At 29.8% G+C, this 21,915-nt stretch overlaps 1 protein-coding gene across 2 annotated transcripts in view; it reads right to left on the bottom strand.

The window, feature by feature from the left end:
- Nucleotides 1-21,915, bottom strand: part of Hrs (Hepatocyte growth factor regulated tyrosine kinase substrate) — a 58,805-nt gene that overhangs the window by 33,205 nt on the left and 3,685 nt on the right. Inside the window, exons 3-7 of one of the 2 annotated variants that reach the window (XM_075375879.1) lie at nucleotides 19,753-19,828; nucleotides 11,185-11,373; nucleotides 8,769-8,918; nucleotides 3,080-3,213; nucleotides 1,733-1,805 (exon numbers count right to left, since the gene is read on the bottom strand). In XM_075375879.1, the coding sequence (XP_075231994.1) occupies nucleotides 1,733-1,805; nucleotides 3,080-3,213; nucleotides 8,769-8,918; nucleotides 11,185-11,373; nucleotides 19,753-19,828 (622 nt within the window). The remainder of the gene's footprint in view (nucleotides 1-1,732; nucleotides 1,806-3,079; nucleotides 3,214-8,768; nucleotides 8,919-11,184; nucleotides 11,374-19,752; nucleotides 19,829-21,915) is intronic. The other variant, XM_075375880.1, reaches the window with a different exon arrangement.

Below are 21,915 nucleotides of genomic sequence, written 5' to 3'. Positions count from 1 at the left end.
CTAACTTGTCTTCCATATTTTTTTGATACATTCAACATGAAACCATACTGATATTATTGAGTTAATGAGGTAAATTTTTGTGATATAATTCATTTTTGAGTAATTTTTTGACTAATGCCCAAAGAATTTCAAATGGGTTTAAGTCTGGGGATTGCCTGGACATAGGAGCACTTTATAATGTTTCGTTCTTTGAAAAGTTTTTCCACTTTTTTGGCAGTATTGTATGGCGCCAAATCTTGTTGTTTCCCTCCATTGCCTTGTGAGAATTTGTTTTGAAGTTGTGTCACAATCCTTTCCTTCAGAATTCTAATATATCCACCATTTTTCAACCTCAATATCAACGAGAAGTAGTGTACAGGTTAAATGTGAAACAACCCCAAAACATTTTTTCTGGGAATGTTTAAATGATTTTTAGGTATGAGCAGTGATGCATTCTCATCAGATGCTTTTCTAACATATAGAACCCTTTGTCCCTGAATACAAAAATGTAACTTGTCGGAAAACATAATATTTTTCTAGTCTTCTTTGGCCCTGACGACCCTATTTTCGCACATTGCTGTTGTTAAAAGCTGCTTTTTAACTGGCTGACAAGCTTTCCGTACAGCTGCAAAAAAATCTGTGTCTAACAGTTATGTGTTCCGCTGGGTGCTAATTCTTGATTTAAGTCCACAGCAGAATCTTGGATCAAGTTTTCTTTTTCTCACTGATTACCAATCCCGTAGTAGTTTTTCTTTTATGATCACATTTGTGTTTCTTTTGAGATTGAGAGGAACCAGTATCTTTAAATTGTTTTAAAACAGCATTCACCGTCCCTAATCAAAATCAGGCTCAGAAGCTATTTTTGTCATTATGTAAAACTGGTATGAAAGAAAAACAATTTTCATATGCTTTCTTGGAATTATGTCCATTATTATATATTCAAAACACACAGAACAAAAAAAAATACAACATACATGATTTTGCAATGAAATACATGATTTTTGAAAATATGATGAGAGAGAGAGAGAGAGATGAGAGAGAGAGAGAGAGAGAGAGAGAGAGAGAGAGAGAGAGAGACGGGGAGAGAGAGAGAGAGACGGGGAGAGAGAGAGAGAGAGATGAGAGAGAGAGAGATGAGAGAGAGAGAGAGAGAGACAGAGAGACGGGGAGAGAGAGAGAGAGAGAGACAGAGAGACGGGGGGAGAGAGAGAGAGAGAGAGAGAGAGAGAAAATTGAAAGTTGCCTGATATCCCTATAAAATTAACCTTATTTCTGCAAGGCTAACACCAAGTATAAAATGTTTCTAGCACTTAAAATTCTGTTTTACATTGTCAGTTTGATTTTAGAAGTGTTTTGTGACTTTTGAATCAACTGTTCATATCACTAATGTACTAGCTGAAGGATAAAAAATTGAATTTAAATTATTCATTACTGAAGAAGAAATGAATAATATTAAAAAACAAATACAAAAAAATAAATTAATTCTTGGGTAACAATCATCAAATGTTTTTTCCATTATTCAATTGAGTTTCATTACATCCTGATACAAATACTATACACATTTATTTAATGAAGAGTATTTACAAAAACACAAATTAACAACTCACATATTGTAATTAATTACTACCTAATTCTTGATAACACAATCTACAGTAATACAATATAGAATTTATAACTAGTTCATATATTTAATAAGTTATGTATATAATAAGTTTACCTTATTTTAATAAAGTACCTTAGCTTAATAAGTTACCTGATTTTGCTGAGCTAAAGAGCTATTAAGATATTCTGCTGGGAGATCTTCAGATTTAGGGGTTGTTGAAGATCTGAAAAAAGAATTCAGATTAATTAAACTTAACAGTAATAATTATCCATATGTAACGTACTTTAATTTCTTTTATGTTATTAGTAATTTAACTGGATTAATGCTATTTTTACTTATAAATCTCAATGACCACATTAAATAAACCTTGTCTCAGTAACGGCCAAGATTCTATAACAAATTTTTCTTCTATCTGTCTTAAGGCCTCACCTTTCATACTTTTTCAATGAACTAACCGAATTCTCAATATCATTTGTAACATCACATTTCAAAGGTCTCCTCCATTCTTCTACTAATGATGTTTTACAATCACAAAGTGCTTTACATTGTATAAATATTTTAATGAATGTATCTATAATTTTTGTTTACTCTATGTTGTTTATAATTTTCCTACAAAATTATATTTTGTATTTTTAATTATTTTATTATTTAACTCTAATTCTCTTTAATTAATAGATCAAATTCATTAAGCATTGTATAATAAGCTTGGATCTATTATGATTTAACCTTTTGAATAAATAAAAAAATCATTGCAGTACAGAACTAGAAATAGCATTGTAATTTATGCATCAGTTATCATTTTTCTGGCTCCTTTTGCATTGCATTGAATGGTAATGTATTATGTACTGCTTAACAATGTTGTGCTAAGAGATAATACACGTACAGTGTAAAATTCCAAAATTACAATTTTGTAAGGGTAGTTAGTCTGTTTCAAATTTTGAATTTGTACTGATACAATTCAACTTTGCATGGTGATCTCTCGCCACTTTCTTGAAAATAAAATCTATTCAGTACTGTAAATGAAATTATCAGGTAGGATAACTATATTCTTTTACAGATGAAAATGTTTAATATATAAAGAGGTAATTCAAAATTGCACACTAATACTTTGCGATTTGGATGCTTTTTAGGTTTGTTTTAAAAATTAATTTAACTGAAGTGCCAATAAACAAATATAATCCACAAATAAAATTTGTACGGAATTTAATTCTAAGAAAACTGATGTAAATCTCCAGTCAATAGAAAACAAATAAATGTTCAGAAGTTCAATTTTAAATCAAAACAAAACAGACCAAGTTGCAACAATTTTAAATATAATAAAAATCTTCTTATACTTGTAAAAATTTGTTGAGAGTTTACTCAAGATAAAAAAATTCAGTAATTATATAAATTATGTTTGCAATTTTTTTTTTTCAGTTCAACCTCAGGTGTATTTATTTTAACTAATCTATTAATAATTACTAGAGAAAAATTTAAACTATGCCCACCAATACTTACTTAGTTGATTTACTGTTGTTGTTATAACATGCATCACATACTCTCACTTCTTTTTCAATTCCAAATTTCGGTAATGTACAATTTTTAGATGAGCACTGATTACAAAACACTTGGCCACAAGCTCTACAGTGGTGCTGTGAACAAAAACAAAAAGTGAATCTAATTAATAGCAATAATATGAATTTAGTAGCAGAACATGAATGTAGCAGTAATATAAATCTATTTTTTTTTTCAGAAAATTTACAATATAGTAAAATGAAAATGGCCACCACCAGGGCTATCAGCCAATTTAGTAGTTTATCAATGAATTATTAGTCTCCTTGCATTCAATGTCCACCCACTAACGGATAAAATAAATGAATAAATAGCTGTATTTACTAAACTTTCTTTTGCAACGTAAATTGCAATTAATTTAAATTTTAAATAATATAAGATAAAAATTCAATTGCATTTACATGCAAAAAGGTTTACAGTAAAAGAAAGTTGTACAATGTGGCAAGAGAAGATTTTTTAAAAATCTCTCCTTAACCCTTCTCTCATTTCTCCCTTTAGATTATGAACCTAATAAAATCTAACCTGATAGTGACAACCCCCTTCCCCACATAATCTGACAATAAATAACACATACAAGTATTTCACAAACTAAGTTTTTAATAATTAAATTCTTTTACAAAATTATTCCTGTATCATATGTAATACAAACATCTGCAATCATTCCCATCAAGCGATTCCATCACTATATGATTTCTTAAATATTTGCTATTAACCACATCCTTTTTATTTCAATTAAATATATCTCCCAAAAAACAAAAAATCATATTCATCCCAAAATTAAGTGGCAATAAAAATCCTTTAGCCTTAAAAATACATCAATAAAATTTCTTTTGTCACTGTGTAATTCATTCTTCATATGAGGGTTATTTTTTTTCAAGGTCTGATCGGTTACGAAATTAAAACCACAGTGAAAATAAAAAATTTTTTATTTGTAACAAGTACTTACATAGTTATGCTATTTATCTACATAGTCGCCACTCTGATTTAGACATTTGTCGTAGCGTGGTACCAACTTTCCAATACCCTCGTCATAGAACGGAGCCGCCTGTGTTTTCAGCCATGTTTCTACACTGGTCTGCAGCTCGATGTCTGTGCGAAAATGTTGTCCTCCTAGCCAGTGTTTCATATGAGCAAAGGGGTGAAAACTGGATGAAGCCAAGTCCGGGCTGAATGGTGGGTGATCAAACACTTCCCAATGAAAACACTGCAGGAGCTTCTTTGTTACAGCTGCAGTGTGCGGCTGAGCATTGTCATGGAGAAAGACAATTCCTAATGACAACATTCCTCTCTGCTTATTCTGAATTGCCCTTTGTAGACGTTGAAGAGTCACGCAGTATGAGGCTGCAGTAAGGGTCGTGCCACATTCCATGAATTCCACCAACAGAACTCCATTGCGGTCCCAGAACACAGTAGCCATACACTTTCTGTTGGAGAAGGTTCGCTTGAACTTATTTGGTTTACCGGGAGAATGAGAATGCATCCACTGTTTGGATTGCTCTTTTGTTTCCTCAGTTTTGAAATGGACCCATGTCTCGTCCCCTGTGACAATTTTGTTAAAAAAATCTTCTCCTTCATTGTGGTAGTGCTGGAAAAATGTTAGGGAGACGTCCATTCTCATTGTTTTGTGATGGTCGGACAGCTTCTTGGTAACCCATCTCGCACACAGTTTGCGGTACTGAAGTCTCTCTCACTCACAATGGTGTAGAGAGCTGAACTTGAAATTTCAAGAAATGAATCACTCAATACAGAAATTGTGAACCGACGATTATCTTGAATTGCCTCATCCACTCGCTCAACGAGATCATCGATTGACACTCGCTTCCTTCTCTGACCATCTGCATCATGAACGTCTGTACGTCCTGCTTTAAAATTCCTGCACCATTGTCGCACTTATTGAAGTTTCACCGTACACATTACTTATTCGTCTATAAATTTCAGCTGCATTACAGCCCTCAGCCTTAAGAAATCTAATTACCGCATGCATTTCACATTTGGTGGGAGATGGTATTGTTGTAGACATGCTTACATGCTAGCTGCGTGTTCAGAACTAAACAAAGTGACGCGGCGAGATTGAAGGCCATACTAGAGATGCTGCGCAACACATATGCGCAAAGGTTCATCCTATTTTTGCGTGGGTTTTTATTTCGCGACCGATCGGACCTTGAAAAAGAAAAAAAATACCCTCGTATTAACTATCTTTTCTATTGACAATCTACTTTACAATCTATCTTCCAATGATATGGCAATCTGTCTTCCAAAATAAATTAAGAGCTTTTGATATATAATAAGAACCAAAAAAACAGAAATAAAATAATATATATTTTTTAATTTTCACAAAATTTATTTAAAAAAGGCAGCTGTTTTGCTATACAGTACTTTTCTCAGATGTTATGTACAGAATACAAAACGTTTTTTTTTTAAGCATCTGGAAGGTCTACATACTGAAACAGCTGTCATTTTTGAAATATTTTTTTAAATAAAAAAAAAAAAAAAATTTTGCTTTCATTTTATTTTTGTTATGATGGATCTTCATCCTGTAAAGGCTTCATCCATCTATTATTTAATGAGTGTGTATCCCTAACATGTAAACATACATAATGTTTAAATACATAAATGGGTGCATTTTTCAGTACCCTTCAAAGTCTTCATGCTATAAATAATCCCACATATGTGGAACACACAATTGTTCTACTAGTAGCAATAGAAACTGCTATTCAACAAAAAAGGGCACATCATTTTTAATTAACAGTTTATGCTAACACACTACTGATATTATTTTGCTACTGTAATTCTCTACTAAATTTTCAAGTGAGCTTGAGTGCAATCTCTAAATATTTATATTTGATTATCATCTATTTGGTCTCCTTCATATCTCCATTTTAAACTTTTTCCAACTTTCTTCTCTTCTGAAAACAATAATATAGAATTTAAATTAACCGAATGAATAATCCAAACATATTTAACTGCAAATTTTACAGTTCACAATATCAATTTTAAATTGTCTATCATCCTTTTTTTCCCACTATATTCTGATCCTGAATAAATAAAGTCCTTTAAAATCCTTTACTTATTCCTGAAAATCCTTTAATTCCTAACTGATATCAATTTTTCTTTCACTCTGCAAAATATTCTGCCCTCTTTTTCTTACACAATTACTACTCTTCTGTGATAATTTTAAATAAATGCATTTAACTCACTCAGAAATTAACCTTTGAAATAAACTTAACAAAAACGAACACCTTGACCAAACTCTTTTACAATCTTTATCAAACCACGACAATTGAATTTTCAAACAAATAACTAATAACTTGTTTAACAGCCTAACATTATCTGATCTATAAATTAATCCATTTAACAAAGTAATAACTCTACTGTTATCTTCTGGGATCACCTTAAACACTGAAAGTTACCTTTAAGTTTACTAGCATGCTCTCCTTAGTTTAATTACCCCAAAGCAATTTCAGTAATAATGAACACACTTTCAGGGTACTGAAAAATGCCCTTGTACTGAAATAAAACAAGTACCCTGAAAAAGTACACTTTTTTCAGTACCATGAAAAAAGTGTGGATAATATAAAGAATGGACTATATCAGGGGTCGGCAACCTTTTGAGTCAAAAATTACAATTTACAAAATTTCAAAGTTTTTAAAGAGCCACAAATTTTTTTCGAAAATAGGTTTATTAAATGACAATTTTTAGGTACTTACACTTATAATTATTATTTTAACTCTAATTTTTAAATAATAAATGCTATAAAAAAGATAAATAATAAAATAGGTAATTTATTAAATATATATTTTAATAAAAACACTTCACGGTAATATCCAACAGTAGTACTTTGTTTCTTTTTTGACAATTCTTATTGACTTCAAAAAAGTAGTTAGGTATCTTATTTGGAAAAAAATATGTAATAATATGTATTTTAAAAATATAATACTTTTATGTTACCTAGCTTTACTTTGGTTTTTTGTTATTATTATTATTATTATATATATGTACATACATAACTTTGAGAAGATAATTTTGGCTTCTAACCCTCTTACTTGAAATAACAAACTATACGTCACAGCCAAAGCACTGGTGAAGACGTCAAATTGTCTTGTGTCGAAAGCAAATTAAAACTTACATAGAAACATCCGACGATGGTGTCATTCGAGAGCTTCTGACGGACTGACGACAGTGACGATGCCTGTCATGGGGGAGGGGTGCGGTGAAAAGCGAGTACAAGTGGCAAAGAGATAGAATCGATGCCTAATCCTCGTTAATCAATTCAGAATGATTTTTAAATGTTTTTTTTTTTTTTATAAAATAAATAATATTTGCGTATGAAACTAAAGAGCCGCAGCTTCACATCCAAAGAGCCGCAGGTTGCCGACCCCTGGATTATATAAATTAAAGTAACAAAATAATTTTATTCACAAAAAAGTTCCACTACATTAAATATTTCAATTACATTTACCTCTTGCCATGACATACAACATAGATCAATAATCGACAAGCCTATTCAATAAAATCAGATAAATTCGCTAATCAAATCCCCATAAATTCTACCATTTAGAATTAATTAAGTTTAATATTTCACAGAGATCTATTTTCTTTTACCTCTGCTATTGTATTAAATTACAGCTCCGAATTGTTAATTTATTATCTGAACTTCCTAGGGTGAATTTTGGGATTTATGAAAAATACAATTTCCATTAAGATTACAACAATCACTAAATGCCAATAAAAATTTCCACAAATTATAACCCTTTTCCCATTCTACTTTCACCCCTCTCAATAATTAAATATACCCCAGGACTATAAAAATATTGTTTTATTATTATGGAATTCTAATACTACTCTCCCAAACTATGAATCTGAAAAAAAAGAATTACACAAAGTTGACCTATACACCAGTATGCTACCCTTTTTTTGCTATCCCAAATTGACCACCCTCTGATCACAAATTCCAACTTCAAACTATATTCATTGAGGTAGGGCTCATAACCAATCTGTCTTCAATCAACAACAAATATTTCTAAAATCACAAAACAATCTAATTCATAAATTAAAAAAAAAAAAAAATCAATGAAAGATTTACCCCTTAATTCTTAGAATGAAATAACACACTAAGAAATAAATAAAAATTAACACACTAAAAATATACACAACAATTCCCGTACTGTTATTATGGCTAATGGCCTTACGTCATTCACACATATACATCCTGTCAATCTTCTGTTTTTCCCTTTGCTTAATACTGTTCACAACTACCACTGCACCATTCCTGACAACATCTTTTAATCTTCTACACCCAGTTATCCTTTTTGTAGTTCCTTATTTTCATTTATCACCATGATATGCAGATCCAGCTGTACAAAGATATTAGATTTTTGTAAAATCAAGAGAATCTTGATTTTACAACCTAACTCTGGCTTTGCTCATTTCTAAGACAAATTGCTTATTAATTTAATTAATTCAAATGAACTCAGAGTTGAAAACAACCACAAAAAATATTTGCTAAATACTTAAAATATTCTGTTTTTCTTTTCTTAATATTCCACACTTAAAATATTCCCTCAAAAAATTCTTTTCAATTAATAGGATTTACTTAAACAAACAAAATACTTCAAAATATAAATAATAACAAACCTTGCGTTGTACCATACCAAACTGTACACGACAACGATGGCAACAATCAGCATCTGCCCATTCAGGAGCTGTATCAGCAGAAAACATTGCATCACTTTCTTTTAATGCAGGAAATTTATAATCTTCAGCCTTCAATATGTTCATTGTATCCTGAAAGCATAAATTATAATTACAAAAAAAGTAACTTTGAATTGATGTAATTAGTGTATAGTAATAAAGATAAAAGGCTCATTACATTAGCATTAAAATTTTTTTTTCATATTACACTATTAACTGAACTAGTGAAATTTTAAATAAATAAATAAATAAAATACAAATTCAACCAGACTTGAAAAAATAAATGAAGAAAAAATTTTACCTTAAACAATATCAGAATAATTCTTAACTCTAAAAAATTCACACTAACAATTACATAATAATATAATTTCATGAACATGATAACAAAACTGAAAACCATAATTTGTTAATGTAATGAATCATTCTGATTTGAAAAATGATACGAACATTTTCCATAAAATAGAAAGTTGCATAAAAACTTAACAAGAAAAACAATAAAACTGGTGAAACTTACAACAATTAAAGATAAACTTCCAGCATTCCGATACAAAATCTTTATGAAAAAAATACATTTTTAAAACAAAAAAATAAAGTCTGTTTATAATGATATAAAACAGAAAAATTTCAACCAACTGAGACAGAGTTGCATAACAAACTTCCAGTATGCTTTCTACACATTCAATAATTTAATTAGGTATTTTTAGATTTGTTATTGTACTAATTTATTGATTTCAGAGACCTTATAAACAAACACATACAAGAAGCAGCTAATATGGATACTTAAAAAAAAATAAATTAAAATACTTGTTAGTTAACAAAGAGGTTATGAATGAAAAAACACAGTTTGTCAAACAACAAATAAAGGCTGAATAATAATAGGTAAGGGATTGTAAAGGCACCCCCCCCCCCTAGAACACAACAAAAAATAAAAAGTCACTATTCATAATCTAAATTTAAATTAAGTGTTTAAAATGAAAACAGATAGATATTTATTAAATAAAAATATTAATCATTAGTACACATGTAATTTAGTGTAATTCATCAATAGCTTTTATTGCTATACCCTTTGAAAATGTTTTATTTATCTAATCAAATAACTATTTTATATATGCAATACAAATAAAAATTTAAAGGAGTGGGAAAAATGTTGAATTAACACGGCCAATATTTGCACAGTATATAAAATATAACACTTTTTTACTTCCTTGAAGTATTGTGATTGCGAAAAGTTTTTGTTTTAAAATTTCAATGGAAATATCCATTTTGACGGCGTGACTTCTATATTTATGTATCTCACATAACTCAGAAACAATTAGCCATAAAATGTTAAAATTTTGGATTTAGGACTGTTGTAACATCTACTTATGCACCTCCCTTTTTGAATGCAAAAAAAAATTGATTTTGGACTTTTTCTTAACTGCAGTAATAAGCCCTCATTGAGAGCTTTTCAACAATACATCATAAGTGGTACTTATTTTCATTGTTTCCAGAGTTATACCCAAATAGAATTTTAATTAATGAGATATTTGGATCTTACAAGGGGAAGGCACATCAGTTTGAATATGACTTAATCTCCTTTTTTTTAACTTAAATATATTGATTTATTACTCTTATTTATATCTCTGATTTATTACTTTAATGATAAATATATTAATTATTAACCTCTGAGTGTACATTTTTTTAAAATAATAAATAAAAATTCAATAACAATAAAAAAAAAGAAAAAATATCAATAGTTAATGAAATAAAATTTTATGTACTTTTCACTTAAAAATTGAAAAGTACATATGTAATTTAATAGGAGTACAAGAAAGTCTGTGTCCACATCAGATTTTACTTAATACGAGACTGAAGGAAATTTATTGAATCTTTATTAATACATATGTACATTTGCTAAATAACATGTCCATATATCCTTTGCTAGTCATGTATATATTACTTATTTTTTACTGTAATTTATAAAAGCGCTTAGAAGAAAAAATATTTTTTTTCCATAGAATTTAATTTAAATTAATTTCTTCAGTGTATGTGTGTTAATAGTAATTAACACACATATACATGGTGTGAGAATCAGAAGATGTGCTTAGTAAAACAAGAAAGAAAGTGCTATTTAGTAAAAGTTGAAAGAAAATGAGAAAAGCTTGTCACACTGACCAGAAAACATAGTACCCACCAACAGAAAAGGTAGCAATACAACAAAGAACATTTTTTTTTCACAAGTTATTTCTCATGAATGAATCTCTTCTTGAATCTTCACTTGAGATTAACTAAATGTTTATATCATTAGTTTAACAATGCTAATTAAAACAATAATTACCAATAAACAATTTTGTGAAATAAATATAAAGTAATAACTTACCAATACTGCTCTATATTTAGGAGCGTTACGAAATGCAAAAGCCCAAGCTTGTATTAATTCAAGCACTTTATTTTTAATATCTTCCTGATTAGTAGTTTTTATTAATTCACGCAACTGTGTCATATATCCAGCAGTACCTATTTCATCATGAATTAAATTTCCACAGTTCTTAACACACGATTCTAATACCTGCGAACAAATACATAAAATAACATCAATATTTATCAGTTTTTTTTCAGACTATTCATAACATATAATATTTTTATTATATGTACCTTAGAGGATTAAATAAAGAACATACAGATTATCACATTACATACTACAGATTATCTCACAAGTGCATGGTCTAGATGCCCTACCTTATATTAGCACAAGTTGGGGTAGGTTTATATTTGTCATTTATATAATGTAAAGTTCTTTTTTTATTGAGAAAACAATAAAATCATTCACTGAATAGTAGACAGATTCATATTTTATGATTGTTGACAAAATGTTATAACAGAATGCATAAAAAGACTACAACTGTGATTGTACAAAAAGGTGAAACCCCCCTCTTACAACCTACTTCAGACATACAATGCATTTGGAAAGTCGCTGTGCATTCCGTTCTTTTGGTGTTAGGATGGTTGTCCTGTGGATTTGGTGGGCATTGCTCAGTAATACACCAAGACATCAGTTGTTGAGTTGTGATTAAAAGTGCTTCATTTTGTTTCATATATTGGAATCAATAATTGCGAGAAATGTAAAGGTTCTTTTGGTAGAACACATTTTTCTTGTTGAAAACATCTTTTGTGAAGGTGACAAGTATACTGATTTAGTGAAGCACAAGTTTTCTGAAAAGTTTCCAAATACAACAGTTTCACACAATGCGGTTCAAACTTTTATTGAAAAATTTTGGGCAACAGGTTCTGTTGAAGAGACTGATAGATGTGGAAAGCCACCAAAACTAAATGAACAGAAGCTGCTTGATATTTTGGATGCTATGGCCGAAAATCCATCAAAGTCAATGCGTAAGTTAGCACAGCACCAAGATATGAGACTTGCTACTGCACATAAAGCTGTAAGAAAAGAACTGAAACTTTGTTCCTAGAAAGTAGGAAACATACCTACAGATTCAGCCAAAGACTAACTTATTGTCATTGGTTTAAACATTTTATTGACCAAAATTCCATAGGTATCCTCGACATTATGTTTGTATTTTACAGGTGAAGCAAGGTTTCATCTGAGAGAGTATTCACAAAATATGTCATCTGCAGTCGTGTATTTTGTGAATACACGAATACTGATGACAACTATCCCCATGAATTACACAAACAATCTTTACACAAAGCAAAAATTGGAGTCTGGGTTGGTGTGAGTAGAACATGTATTTTAGGTCCAATCTTTTTTGAAAATATACTTAATAGTGATTGTTATTGTGCTGTTTTAAGAAACTTCATTAAGTATTCTCATTGTTCTTCAATAAAGAAAATTTATTTGCCTGTTGTGAAGAAAATGAGATAAAGATGTAAACATTTCAGAAAGAGGAATAAAGAATCAGGGTGATAGGCAACTGAGCTTGTATGGTGATTGGCTAAAAAAAACACAAAGAAAATGTGCTAAGAAATTAAAACAAAAGAAGAAAAATCTTAATGGATGACAAAACATCATTCTCTGTCTTTTTTTGTAGATTTTATTACTTAATTTGAATATTTATTGTTAATAGGCGATTTTTTTTATCACCAAGAGGTAAGTGTCCTTTTAGGTAGAATTCTTATTTCCAAAACATTTTCTTATGATAAAAAATATCCTAACTGTACATCTAATACATGTAAACTCACTGAAGTGGAATGAATTCTACAATTCTAATTTTTTTATCAAAATAATTAGCAATATTGTAATACCAACACATAAAACAAAACTAGAGAGGAATTGATCACCGATGGTGGTGTGTTCCTTACTGCACTGTAAATATGATCTTATTAGAAATTGTGACTGAAGAGTGAGAAAGAAATGAATTTACATAGAGGGGAAGTAGAAGTAGATGAGGCACCTCATGCTGGTTAAACAAGTATGATTACATTTTCTATGTAGTTCTAAGATGCTACCTGTTAATTGAAAAGATTCTATACATTCTACCATTTCAAAAGTAAACAAGATGTGAAGGATTCAGTAAGATATACAAATAATTGGAAATAAGACAGAAAAAGCCTCGATGACAAATAAGTACCATAACTGGTTACATTGTACACCTGTTTTGGAGAAAGGCAAGAAAAAATAAATTAAAAACTGGCAGGAAAACTATGACCAACAAATACACAAAAACATTTACTTCTAATTAAAGTGAATAATAGTAAAGGTTAAAATATGTAATTTTTTTCAATGACATCATATCCTCAAATTGTGCATACAGTTAATCAAATTTTGGAGGATTTGACACTTAACTTGTGAGAAACTTCACAATAATTTGCTGCATGACTGACCAGAGAGATTGAATTTTTAAGATGGCTGGAGCATCAACATCTACATCAACATCCCTCCACACCAGCCATGACCTTCTGTGGTTCATGTTTGTATACAAGCCATGTAGACAAACGTTTGGTTTATATTTTTTATTGACACTCATAAAAGTAACAAATGCCTTTTATTTGAAAATTTAATGGGTTTCAATCTCTGATGGGCTATAAAAAAAAGACACACTGACATAAAATGATTTTATTACTAAAAGTTGAGTAGTACCTAACTCATTTTTCTACATAATCGCCACAATGATTGAGACATTTGTCATATCGTGACACCAGCTTTCCGATGCCCTCTTCAAAGAAGTTTGCTGCCAATGAGGTAAGGTACATCTTGACAGCCGCCTGAAGTTCTTCGTTGGTGGCAAAGTGCTGTTCGCCCAACCATGTCTTCAATTTTTTAAAGAGGTGAAAATCGCTAGTTGCTAGGTCTGGACTATAAGGTGGATGGTTGAAAACTTCCCACTTGAATTCTTTGAGGTCTTGCATCATGTTAGCAGTGCAGTTGTGGATCAAAACCATGCTGGATGATAGCATGCCTCTTCATTTGTTCTGGCTCACTCTGCAGAGGCGACATAAAGATTCACAATAAACTTCCTTTGTAATTGTTATCCTCTGTTCCATAAAGTTCACAAAGACACATTTATGATCCCAAAAAAACTGCCATTGTTTTCTGGTTGCTCAGTGTCTGTATGAACTTTTTCAGCTTGTTTGGAGAAGTACATCAACTGCTTAGACTGTTTTTTGGTTTCTGGATTATCATTCTGGATCCAGGTCCCATCGCCAGTAGACTTTAAAAACTTTTCCGTCTCATTATTGTTAATGCGTGAGAAACATTAAGCTGATGCGATTTCCTGCGTTTTGTAATCGTCACTCAACATTTTTGGGACCCAATGTACACACAGTTTTTGGTATCCTATGTCTTTAGAAGAAAAACACAATTTAAAAATTTATTTTTAAAAATTTGCTGATTTAATACCTAAATTTTGGGTTCTGGCTGGTGGGTCAGGTACTCATACACACACTCTCTCTCTCTCCCTCTGTGTGTGTGTGTGTGTGTGTGTGTGTGTGTGTGTGTGTGTCACCCACCAAAATGTAAAACTCATGTTATCTGCTCTAAAAATGAAATTTAATAATAAAATTCTCCTTTCAACCGTGGTATGTAACATAGAAAATGAAACGTGCATGCTGTCACAGTGTAAAAAATGTTCAGGCACTAATGAAGTACTCAGATTATTGCAAGAGAGCTGGGATGATTCTGATTCTGAAATTATCTTCAAACAGTAAATTTCTGTTAACCGTTGTGAACTAATTACTCAAATTCTTCCATTTCAAGAGTACTTACATAAACTTACTGAAAATTTAAATAATCTAAAAAGGCGTCATTTTGTTGCAAAGAAATAAGCTAATTTCCTCAACATTAAAAAGGAAAACTTGTTCGAGGGTGAATGTAATGTAAAGGAGACTTTTCTCAAAATCTTCCTTTTGTGTTAGAGGATGAAGTTCAGTCATATTACTGATCAAAAACTTATGCCACAGTACATCCATTTCTCATATATTTTAAAAAATAAGGAAAATTACAAAGCCAAAGCTACTGTGTGATTAGTGAGTACTTGAAGAACAATACTACATCGTTCTTCTGCTTCCAAAAGCAAGTTATAAATAAAGTAAAAACACTGTAACCAGAGAAGTAAAACAATTTTTTTATTTTTCTGATGTCACCTCAGTCCAGTATGAAAACAAAATTTCATAAATTTGTGCTATCATCATGAAAATTTTGAAATACCACCTGAATGGCATTTTTTTGTTTCATACCATGGAAAAGGACCATGTATTAGTGGTATTGGTGGAACTGTAAAAAGGATTGTGACTAAAGAAAGTCTTCAAAGGACAGTCAACAATCAAATTGTTACACTTTCTGAAATGTACAATTATTACAATTATTGTTAAAAGTATAACATTTATTTTCTGCTCTAATAAAGATGTTCAAGAGACTGAAAAATACCTCAGTTCTCGTTATCAGGTGATCACAATAGTCACAGAAACAAGAACCTTTCACAGTTATGTTCCAACAAGTCGGAAATATATTCTGAAAGTCCAGGCAACCTCTGAATCAGAAACTTTACATTAGTATTGGTACACAAGGACATCAGTGTTTCTGATTGCTTTATAGGTTTACCAAAGCCAAAATGTAAAAAATTATGTCTGCTGCATATACGATGATGACAAGTGGTGGTTTGATGAGTCATTGAAGTCAAAATACACAAAAATGAAGAGGAATATTGAATACACTTTTTCCATCCACAGGGTCCTGGTATTTCATTGAAGAAATCATTGTGGAATAATCAAATATGGGTTCAACTAGAAAATATTTTAAAAATTTTCACACCTTCAGAGCTTTTTCTATCAACTACTGGAAGAGAACAATAAAAAATGGGGCTGCAGTGCTGCTATGGTAGAACTGCACAGCAGGAGTGATGCTTGTGCAAGTGCATACGTGAAATGTACTTCCTCTACTAATACTAAGTCTGCCGATACTAAGTTAGGCATATATGTGGTAACAAAACATAACTTCAGTAAACATTATAAGATTTGGTTATGTAACAAAATACTTAGTACACATCTTAGTAAACTAAGATGAAGTTCCATCTTTCCTCTTTCTGAAAAGCCCTTTTTGATCCTCTGTACAATGTAAAATAAGAATGCTACAGCTCATTGAAAAGGTGATGAAAATGGCTCTTTTTACCTATCGAGTTAGAAAATAGTCTATTACTCAAAAAAACGTTTTTAAAAAATAAAAAAAAAATGTTGGCCACTATACGGTGGGTTAGTTATCATATACTAAATATCATCAAAATCAAAAATGGTGATACACTGATTATTTGTTGAATTAAAATGTAATACCCCATATTCATGGGAGAGTCCAGGGGGTGGAGCCCTCTGGGTAGACAGGAATGTCAAATTGCAAGCAAAGTGAGCTCTCAGGCCATGGGGTGGGCCTCTTGGCACTGAGAAGCCCCCGAGTTGGCTCCGGGATTTGCCTGGACAGACGTGAGCCCTGAGGGTCCAGGTTCTGGCTACATGGCTCAACTAAAAAAAAATAAGACGAGGAAAAACTCACCATTCGAATGTAATTCTCAAAAATTATATATATATTTACACAGTACAGTCAAAATGACATACTGCTACTTCTTTAACACAAATAAATCTTATGTAAAGCGGATTTGGAAATTTTGATTTGTACTTTTTTCTTGAGGTGAAAATCTTTAAATGAATGTTAAATATTATAAAACACTCAGTTTTCTTATATTTTAGATTAGAGCAAATTGGATATTGTGAAATGGTAATTATTGAGCACAATAATGATAAAAAAACTTCACTTCTCTCTTTATAGTGATAAATTTTAAAAATATTTCACCAAAAATGTAATTTAGGTAATGGAAGCAAAACATTTCTGATCAATTGTCAGTCTCTAAAACTTATCAATAATTTTGTTTTTATATTAACAAAAAGTAGTACTTTTACGGCTTTCAGTCCAGAAAATATATGACCAATAAATTAAGATAAAAAAGGGACTAAATGTAAATAAATGTGAGGAATGATGAACTATGCTATTTGCAAAAAAATTGTGTAGACTGAGAAGTTTTGCTGTTAGCAGACATGACGGTTAAAATAAAAAAATCAAACAAATCTGCTAATGAAAATTTCAATATTGATATAAATAAGAATGTTTTTCAATTTTTTTTATCATCATGAGAAGCAGAAAACCACCAAAATTAGCGCTGAACAGAAAAAATAAAATAATGTTTCAAATCATTCAAGTCATTTGATGCTAAACAATAAATCTTTTATTAAGAGGTAAATGATTAAATCCATTACATCTGAAAAAATTATGATAATGTCAAAAAAAAAGTGGAGGTTTAATGAACTAAAAGGATTCTAAACTTAACTTTCTCATTGGAGTCCTTCTATTCAGAAAAATAGAAAGGGGCAATGTCCCTTTTTACATCACATCTGCATCAAACAAATAAAATCATTTTACATGATAACCTTGAGATTTATCTTTAGTTTCTTTGATACCAATTACACAAATGTATGATGAGTTCTATTGGCGTTACCAAGTATTCTTTAACGCTTACTAAATTAATTCAAATCTTTAATAAAGCTGAAAACTTAATACTAGTCATAACAAAAAAACTGATAATTTAAAATCAAGCTAGAAAGGTAGGTATAAATATGTTTGACTTGCGGATACTATTTTCAGAAACACATTACATTAATTGTTGAAGTATTATTGTAAATGATTTTATTTCATCATGTTAGGTTTCTGTTTAAAATACACGTGGTATATTATTTTTATCAAAGAGTTTTATAAGTAAAACGATTAGGTTATTCTGGTATTATATTTTTATAACCATGTAAAAAAGTATATTAAATACTATGACTACAATTAATGAACAATTTATTTCAGTTAAGTAATATTTGTTTAAAAAAAATTAAGATTAAAATATTTCCAAAAATATTTCGTACTTCTTGTTGTAATTTATAAAAATCATTAATAGAAAATGCTCAATATTTGTTAAAAAAAAATCTAAAGTGGTAATTAAAATGATAATCTATGGATGACAAATGCTAATTTAATGCTTCACTTGTTCCCAAAACAATTATTTGTCAAAAGTGATTACAACAATACAGTTTATTATACATAAACAAAAACTTTAATATTATGTAATCTATTTACTCTCGTTTCATAGCAAAAGGCCTATGCCCACTTGTAAATATTGTAATTCATCTTTTTGAACCTAGAACCTTCAGGATGGCAGGTAGAAATGCTACCACTCTACCACAGGGGCTAATAAAAGTGTTACATTAATAGCATTCATTTATCTTTCTAGTGATAACAAGCTGACATCCAACTGCAATCATTTTATATACATTTATAACAGGCGAGATGAATTGTAAAACTGGATATATGGTATAATTAAATAATATTCAGATAATGGGAGAGGTTATGCTCATCATTTACAGTGAGCTGAAAGTTGTCAATAACAGAGTTCATGATAGATTTACATGAGTTTGAAATATAAGTGGAATGGGATTAGACATCTATTTAAAATGTTTAATAATTGTCATCAATAAAGATAGAATGGTTAGTAAAACTAAAGCAAACATAAAAACTAAATGAAACAATTAGAGAAGTATTGACAATAAAAAATGACGTATGTAAATTAAGTGTCATAATCCTAATGGCTGTGGGCAACATGACAAGATACCAGTCACTTTCAAAAATAGCACAGCCATTCCCAAGAAGAACAATCCTCTCAAGCTACAGAAATTGAAGTGTGATATGGTTTCCTTCTTCTTCGAGCCAAACATACTGTTGGCATGTCAAGCCCACCAAAATGCAGGTGATATTCAACTCTTTAAGTGACATCTCTCTCTATTAGTATGAAACTAGCTGTATTTTGAATATCATTACTTTTAGAGAAAGCAACTCCAAATAGCACTGCTTACAACTCAAATGTTTTACACGCATCACAAACATACGAGGAACAGATAACACAAAAATAAAACCCACTGATAATATCTCTTTCTGTGAGAAACAATATAACCATTTACATTCAGTAAGAGATTTAAAAAAATAAATAATAAAAAATAATGACCATTACCAAATACTACAAAAAGAGTATTTTACCCTATATATAAGGTACAGATAGGATGAGTGATGGTCAACAAGGAAGGAAAATAGTTTAGATTGTTTTGAGCTATATTTCTGTTGGACTATCTAAAACAATATTGTATAATTTTTTAGTTAATTTTTTTTAATAAATACAGGTAGATACTATCAATGTAGTGTTTCACAGATACAGATTAATTAATTTTTTTGTCAATAATTCTTTTAATTGTTTTATAGCGTTTTCAGTACAGTAAAATGCTGAATGTGAACTATATATAACTTAACTTTAATTTTTAATAATTACTCTTAATTACAAAACATGTACACTTAATTCAAGCTTGTACCACAAAAAAAAAAATATATATATATATATATATAAGTAAGCAACATTACCATTAAACCAAACATTGCTGTATGAGGATTTTCATTGAACATTTTCTTTTTAATAGCAGCAAGAGCATATTTTGGCCTGAAATTACATCAAGTATTTATTATAATTTTCACAAATATAAACACATATTACAATTATATAACACTAATGTATCAATAATTCTTATTAATTATAAACAAACTGTTAACTTGATGCAAGGCAGAGATAGAATATTTAATTGAATTTAATAACAATTAAAATTTTAAATTAATATTTTATTAGTTTTTAAAAAATTACTTATTTTAAGAATGATATTTATAAGAAGAGAACTTAAAACACATTTTTGACCAAAATTATTTACACAAAAGTTGTGTAAAGTGCAAATTTTGTGTATTAACAAAACTGGTTATTAAAAGGTATTTAATAATCAAGACCTACTGTTTAATCATGGAAATTATCCAGTAGTAATAATAAGATAGTTAGCTAAAAGTTAAGAGCAGAATAAAATTGCCTAGAACAACTTATTTTCCAAATCTGGTTAAAAATAAACTACTTTAACACATTAATTTTTTAGTATTACAAGAAAATGTTGCTTACTACACATGCACCAAAACATGCTTACAATGACTAGTTGTCTGTAATTTTAAATCACAAGAAAAAATTTCTTTTTTTTTTGCCATTTAGCAAGTATAAATTTGATACACTTTTTAATTTCTATTAATTCTAGTCTAATCTTTACACTGCAATGTGTCTGATATATTAGATATGTGAAAAAATCAAACAATTTTTTAACTACGAAGAAAATATGAGATAAAATGTGTTGACAGAGTTGCAATAAAAACTATAAAATCCAGTCTTATTAACGGATTTTCTCATAACTGTAAAGGCATGAATTGAAAAAAAAAAATGGTTTATACATGAAGGTTAGTTATATATAAAGCACACTTTTTTCTTCATGGTTCGTGTATAAGTAGGCTGGCATGGAAGAATATTGAGTATGTTGAGGGGGAAAGAGTGGACACTCTAGCCAACTCTACATTCGCATCTCTCTAGTAATAATGTTATATCAGAGCAAGATATTCTGTCATCTGTCATCAGTTGCACAGAGTATTTTATTGTGAAATTTCTCATGAATGAGGGCAACGAACCCTCTGAAATTTTAACTACACTTTGTCCACTGTTTAGGGTTATGATTCATGTACCAAAATCTACAGCAGTCAGTACAGTAAGTTTAAAGTAGGATATGAAGCGGTAATAAATGAAGTCACAACAGATTTTCAAGGACAAGAGTGATGGTGACAACATTTGATTGATCTGTGATGTCACAAAAGGATTTATTTTAAATTTAATCATTTAAATAATAGGAACTTTTCTTGCATTAATCTCTTTTCATATGGCAAACAATTTATCTTATATTTTGTTAAAATCATCACACTTTTGTTTAAACATACATAAAAAAATTGTAATATTCGTTTAAGCATTATAATCTTCCAAATTAAAACAAGGAGGATGATGAATAAGCCGTCTACTTAATTCTTGATAAGACGCATGGCTTCAACTGAATAACTCTGATCATTCACAGACTCTGAATAACAGTTATAATAGAACGTACTAAAAAATAAACAATTTTTAGGGTAGTCTTTACTTCTTTAAATAAATAAAAATTTAATTAAATTACTGTTATTCAATAAATGTTGAAAACACTCACAAATATTAAACTGATAACTTTTACAGTTTGTCAGAAAACTGAATTTACAACTTAAAAATTATTTATAAGAAGAAAAATTAATATAATGGGATTTATAATGTTTGCATTAAAATTCATTAATTTATTACGTATAGTACAAAATTCAATTAATATCAGATTATTATGTATAATCTTATTCATATCTTTGCACAGATTTATTTTGAAAAATGTTCTGTATGGAGAAATGATAGATAAGTTATATTTATTGCAAACAATTGAGTATTTATAATTATACATGTGCATCTATTGTTAAGCGATATATTTCACTTATTTGTTCTTTTATTTATTATCAGTAATAATAAATAATTACTAATCAATATACCTACCTTATGTTGTTATGATACAAATTCTAAAAGATAATAAAATTTCAGAAATTATTTAACAATCATTCACAAATTTTTATGATGAAAAAGTGCAATATTTTTTTAATTCATTATCT

This window comes from Lycorma delicatula, chromosome 9, assembly GCF_047948215.1.
Source record: "Lycorma delicatula isolate Av1 chromosome 9, ASM4794821v1, whole genome shotgun sequence".
Taxonomy (NCBI): domain Eukaryota; kingdom Metazoa; phylum Arthropoda; class Insecta; order Hemiptera; family Fulgoridae; genus Lycorma; species Lycorma delicatula.
This window is presented reverse-complemented; position numbering and strand designations above follow the sequence as displayed.